Source organism: Gracilinanus agilis, unplaced genomic scaffold (assembly GCF_016433145.1).
Source record: "Gracilinanus agilis isolate LMUSP501 unplaced genomic scaffold, AgileGrace unplaced_scaffold49585, whole genome shotgun sequence".
NCBI lineage: Eukaryota > Metazoa > Chordata > Mammalia > Didelphimorphia > Didelphidae > Gracilinanus > Gracilinanus agilis.
The window spans coordinates 1-6,221 of NW_025384227.1; the positions used below are offsets into that span (position 1 = coordinate 1).

At 40.8% G+C, this 6,221-nt stretch overlaps 1 protein-coding gene across 1 annotated transcript; it reads right to left on the reverse strand.

Annotated features, from left to right (window-relative positions):
- Positions 1-1,746: 1,746 nt before the first annotated feature.
- On the reverse strand, positions 1,747-2,790 carry LOC123255636 (eukaryotic translation initiation factor 3 subunit C-like). Its single transcript, XM_044684395.1, is given in 3 exon segments — positions 1,747-2,020; positions 2,022-2,128; positions 2,635-2,790. Coding segments are annotated over 3 exon segments (537 nt in total).
- Positions 2,791-6,221: the final 3,431 nt, after the last annotated feature.

Consider the following 6,221-nt stretch of genomic DNA (forward strand, 5'->3'; position numbering starts at 1 on the left):
TATTTAATGTTTAATAAAATTTAAATACAATAAATTTTAATAAAAATTTGTTTAATTTAATATTTAATAAAATAGAAACATTTAGTAAATATTTGTTGATTGATTGGTTATGGAATATTAGAGTCATCAGAGCCCTTAGAGGTCATCGAGACTAAATCATTCATTCTACAAATAAGGAAACTAAGGCTTAGGAAGTCAAAGTCACTGGTTCAAGATCATACTAAGGCATTAAGGGCAGAGAAAGGTCTAGAATTCCTACAACTGCCAGTTTTATGCCCTTTCCCCAACACCATCCCTTTCTAGGCTCAAAAGTACCCTTATTCCTTGACTGTCCCATCCTCTGTCCTCCACCATCACCATTATCACCACCCCCTTCCAGCATCCCCTTTCCCCAAGAAGAGACACAAGGTTTGTGGAATTAAGCTTATCAAAGTGGATCTACCGCATGGGTTTATTTCTGCAAAAATAGAGAAAGACAACCCAGGGATTTCTGCAAAAGGCAATAGCATATGGCAGGTACTTAAAGCTTAATGTTTAAAGCTCACAGGCAGAGATGGTGCCAGGTGACCTGGGGGGGGATAATAACAGAAAAGAGATTGATTCATTGAAATAGCTACTGCTTTTCAAGGACACACACCCAAGCAATGATCTGGTCAACATGCAGAGAAATGGGGAGAAAGCCTGTTCAGGAATTCGTTCATTCAACTATCAAATGAGAGGGCCAGACTGGATACTTGGTGACAGCCTGACTATTAGAATATGCCATATCCATATGCTACAATTTTGGATTAAACACAGAAAGCTTCTTCTGCGTTCCATGAAATGGGACCCGTCAGCAGGAAAGCTGACGTCGCCTGCTAGCTGGGTGATTTAAGATAAGATAATGTCACTTCTTTGGGCTTAATTTAGCCTACAAAATAAGAGAGTTGGGTTGTCTAATCCTGAAATAATCTAATTTAATTGCAATTTAAATAATTTAAATCAATTTAATAATTTATGATTTTAATAATTTTATTTAACTTAATAATCTAATTACCTGATGTACAGGTAAATTCAATCAACCAATCAACAAATGCCTACTATGTGCCAGGCACTATGATAGGTGTTGGGCAGCCAGCAAGAGAGCCCAAATAATACTGCTTCTTCCCTAGTGGGGGCTTCAATTTTGAGGTTACTCAAAGGAGGTTTTCTTTTGAAGTCCTTTTTGTTCACAAGCTTGGCAGGGCTGAAGAAACTTTCCCTCAAAGTCATCTCTCATTAATTCTGCCCTCTCCTCTACCCCTTATCTCTTCCCTTCCCTGACCCTTAGTCACAACATGCCACACTCCCAAATTCTCTTTGTGGCAAGGACAAAAGCTCTCCCACTCACGTGGCCCCTCCTAGGGATGCTTAGAGGTAACTAGGGACTGGCTAGTGAGAACACAAGTGGAATATTCTATCTGTGATTGATTCTCAAGTGAACTGTGGAGTCCACATAGGTATTCCATGGCTTCCTCTATGTTCTCTTTTATGGCGACCCCAGAAAGTGATGCCCAGAGGCACATAACCAGCAAACAGTTCCACTACCAACGATGGGAGGCAAGTAACAGTCCTTGTTCTGTCCATGTGAATCAATGAATGAACATGTAGCAGCAGCTTCTAAAGCCATGTCATTGGGTGTCATTACTAGGTAGACTTTTAATTACTCTGGAGGAACATTTTATTTCTTTATTTTATTTCTTTATTATTTATATGACCCTGAGGAAGTCAGTAGGAAATCTGTGACTGCTGCTGGTGGGAGCCTCCCTGATGCCTGGAACCTCCCTTGTTTCTTTGGTAGCCATCTTTCTGGTCTCTAAAATAGCCTCCATCGATTCTCTGCTTATGATCAAAGACATGCCCATTGTCTTCCACCAAGTGACTCAGCTTTGCTGCCAGCTGCAGGGCCAGGTTCTGCTGGGATGTGGGCTCTGTGCCAAGCATCACCACTATCTGTGCTGGCTGAGCCAGAGAGGCCATGAGCTCCTCACTGATGATCAGTTATGGAATGAACAGTGGGCAGATTCAGATGGAACATATCATGCAACACGTCCTTGTTAATGGAGCCATAGATTAGTGAAGGTGAAAAAATGGACTTTCTTGGATTTTTCTAAATAGCATCATAAGGACTCTCTTGGTCTCAAGGGAATAAATCTCAGATTTTTCCATTCATCCTTTCACTAACAATGAGAATTTTTCATTTATATCAATAATATTATATTACTGATATAATATGAGTATGATGGTTAATTGAATTTAATTAATATTTAATACATAATTAATAATAATTCTCATGAATAATGTGGCAAGTTTTTTCAGCCAACTACATGTTCTGCTGCTACTACATTTTCGTTCATTGATTCACAATCACTTACTCACAGTTGGTAGTAGAACTGTTTGTTGGTTATATGCCTCTGGGCATCACTTTCTTGGGTTGCCATGTCATGCCATGCCTTTTTATCTTCTTATAGCTCCCTGAGATAGTTTGGCCAAGATCCAGGTGTAGAACTGAAGGTCTCCAGAAGGATGGCAGATACCAATTAAATACATTCAAGCACCATTCAAGCAACCAAGGTTGATATGCAAGTGCAAATGTTCCTGGCATCAATGATTCACCTTTTCCTGCTCTGGTGCCTCTCTTGTAGGTTCCTGGAGTAGTAGACCCTGCCTCAGAAGCCCCTTAACATGGCCACTAGACTGAATGTCCAGGAGGGCATTGTGTGCATCCTTGATTAGGTCCTGGCAGAAGGCACAGATGCCCAACTGCACCATGGTATGATTATTCTACATGCTGAATGTTGTCTTTCAGATGGCTCATAAGCTTGAGATCCTGAGCCTGGTACCAGTGAAAGAGCAAGGCATGGGTGTAGATGTGGCAGAGGACTACACTTGTCTGAATTTGGTCTGTCCAGTCCTTATTTCCCTTTTTATCTTCTTATAGCTCACTGAGATAGTCCTCCAGATTGGTCAAGATCCAGATGGAGAATTGAAGGGCACCCTCATTGTCCACAATGTTCTTGACTTTTCCAAATGCCTTTAGGGAGCTCAAATTCCTCAAGATATTTAATGACCCTAAATTTTCATGGCATTGTGGATGGTGCAGAAAAGTTCGGTCAGCTCGTCAAACCTTTTGTCTTTGGCATTTCTGTCTTCCTCATCTTCATTCAACAGCAATGCTATAGTTGGCCCCCATGGACTTTGATGTCAGTAGGCAACAGGTCAGGCTGGACCAAATTGAGGACTGAAATTAGATTGCATGTTTCCTTTATAGTCTTGAAGAGGGGCACTTTGCTTGGGTGCTGAGCTAAAACTGAATCTGCATGGGATTTGGAACTTGGCTTATTTCATTTCTGGCTGCATACAGTTGAGGAGAATTAACTGCTCTGAGTCTCGAAGCAGGGAAGGAACTAATGCCCTCTCTTACCTGGTCCTTAGCCCCAAAGCCCATTGCTCTGCTTTTGTTTGCTTCTGATCTTTTCTGCTCTTCTATGAAAATGGAGATAGAGTTAGAATGGAATAAGCTGCAACCCTACGAGCCTCACAAGGTTGTAAGAGAAAATTTAAAAGATTGGAGAGGCACTAGGGGTCCAGAATAGCTTTTCCTCCTTACTTGAGTGTAGCTGGGGAGGAAAGAGGCCAAGGTTTGGTCTTTGGAGCTCTCTGAATACACACTCAGTCCTGGCTTAGCACCACCCAAAAAGCCCCTATTTGACGAATAGTAAATAGACTAGGAATAGTCACAGAATAGTTGTGCTCAGTCTACATGAAGATTATTTCAGGCAGAGAATACTGCACAAGCTTGTAATGTCTGGATTCTCTTGTTGGCCAGAAATCTATTATATACATTTTTAAAGAGGAGCCAAGGGAGGCCAATGCTTACTCAAAGGAATAAATTTCTAGTGTTGGAATTTTAGAAACAAGGCACCTTTGAGTGCTCACATGCATGGTCTTCTGAGTATTACCACATAAATACAAGTTCTTACCAAGACAATCATATTGTATAGCAGAAAGAACAAAGAGGATTTAGAATGAAAGGATATTAGTTTTAGAGCTGGAAGCAACCTTAGATGTCATCAAGTCAAACTCCTTCATTTTACAGATGATGAAACTGAAGATCTGAATTCAAATCTTGATTTTGTCTCAAACTAGTTATGTGATATTGGGCAATTCACTTTTTCCCCTGGGACCTAATTTTCTGGTCTTCCCTTTCTTATGCTTGACCCCTCATAAATTAGGTTTACCAGTGCTACCTTGAAGGTGGACCTGGCCCAGTAGGTATCTGATACATTAGTCAATAGAGAAGTGGACTCATCTCTTTGTGGGGAACACTCCACAGTCCAGTCACTCTGGGCTATTTGCTATTCTCCCTGCATATCATTCTGTCTCCTCTCTTTGTGTATCTTTGCATTGATTATCTCTCCAGTTTAGAATGCTCTCTCTTCCCTCCCACTATTTAGGAATTCCAGGCTCTCATCAACCCACAGTTAAACCACCATATCTGAGAGGAGGACCTCCTGATGTTCTCAATATTTAATTCTCCATTCACCAGTTGCCTTCTTCTTACTTTAAATATGTTTCCTGAGGGCAAGGACCATGTTGTTTTTGTTTTTGTATCTCCATTGGTATCATAGCCTGGGATGCAGAAGACCCTTGATAAATTAAATTTGAATTAAATTGAACACAGTTCTTTGAGTCTTTGAGGTTTCTCATCACTCTTCCTCATACATCTGACATCACTTGTTCTCTCTCCACCCTAATGTACAGAGAACACAAGCCTCAATGTCAGCAGTTTAGTTCTCCAGCCATCTTTCTGTTATTCAAAAGCCTGCCTGTTTCTTACCCAGTTGACCTCTGGGTGGAAATTAATTAGCTGGATGTCATTGTGTATGATGGGAACCAGAGAGCAAAATGATTTTATTTCTAGCTGAGGAAATGGCTTTGAGTGTTTAACTGTTGGCTGTAGTTGACTAAAGTAAAATATTTTGCTCCTCCAGGGCTTCAGAAGAATCTGTTTTTTCTTTGTGAAAGTCCCAGTGTGTTCTGCGCTTGATCTATTCATAGGTGGGAGACTGCCATTGTACATGTTCTTTAGTTTCAAATGAATTCTTATTGCCATTTTCTGATCAGGGGCAAGGTAAATTAAGGGAAAGAATTGGTCATTTGATCAGGGTTTACCTAAATGAAACTCTAATGCTAAGGATGTCTAATTTATGACTTGCCCTGACCTCCAATGAGAAAATATTACCATGTTGCCTAGAATAACAGTCCTGTGCACTAGGGAAGGGAGGAAGGAGAGTAGAAGGTATGCCCCTCATTTCTAGACCTCGGCCAATATTGGATTTACATTTTGCTTTGAGTGCTAAGAAAAAGAGGCACTGAGTCATTTTAGAATACCTGGTCCCACTGCTTTTTCCCATTTTTATGTGTCTAGAACAGTAATTCCCAAAGTGGGCGCTACCACCTCCTGGTGGGTGCTGCAGCGATCCAGGGAAGTGGTGATGGCCACAGGGGCATTTATCTTTCCTATTAATTGCTATTAAAATTTTAAAAATTAATTTCCTTAGGGGGCTAAGTAATATTTTTTCTGGAAAGGGGGTGGTAGGCCAAAAAAGTTTGGGAACCACTGGTCTAGAAAATAGCTTACTTCTTTGTCCAAAACTATCCTCAGTTACAGAGGATACAGGAGCCTACAAGAATAGTTTACATTGAAAGGGTTTTTTTTCCCTCCCTTTGAACTAGCTCATCCTCTTCTTGCTCCTGGACTATAGAACAAGGAAGGAGTTGCCTTTTCTTTTCTTTTTTTTTAAATCAAAGACAGAACTAGACTGTCAACAAGTTTAAATTCACCTTCTGCGTGAGCCCATCCAAAGACCATTTATGCAGAGTTCTGGGAGGATCGAGGCATCATACAGATTTACAAAATGACAGCCTTTTCTAGGTTAAATCACCTCTCATTTTCTCTTGGTTCCCAGCTGAGCCAGGCTGACACCAACCCATCTCACCTGTTCCATCAAGAGTGTCACACTACCCCTTAAAAACTCTCCTGCTTCTTTTCGTTCCTTCTTCCTTTTTTCTCTTTTCTTTTCCTATTATTTCATCTCCTTTTCTTTCCTTTTCTTCTTCTTCTCTCCCTTCCTCCCTCCTTCTCTCCCTCTCTCTCTTCCTTCCTTCCTTCCTTCCTTCCTTCCTTCCTTCCTTCCTTC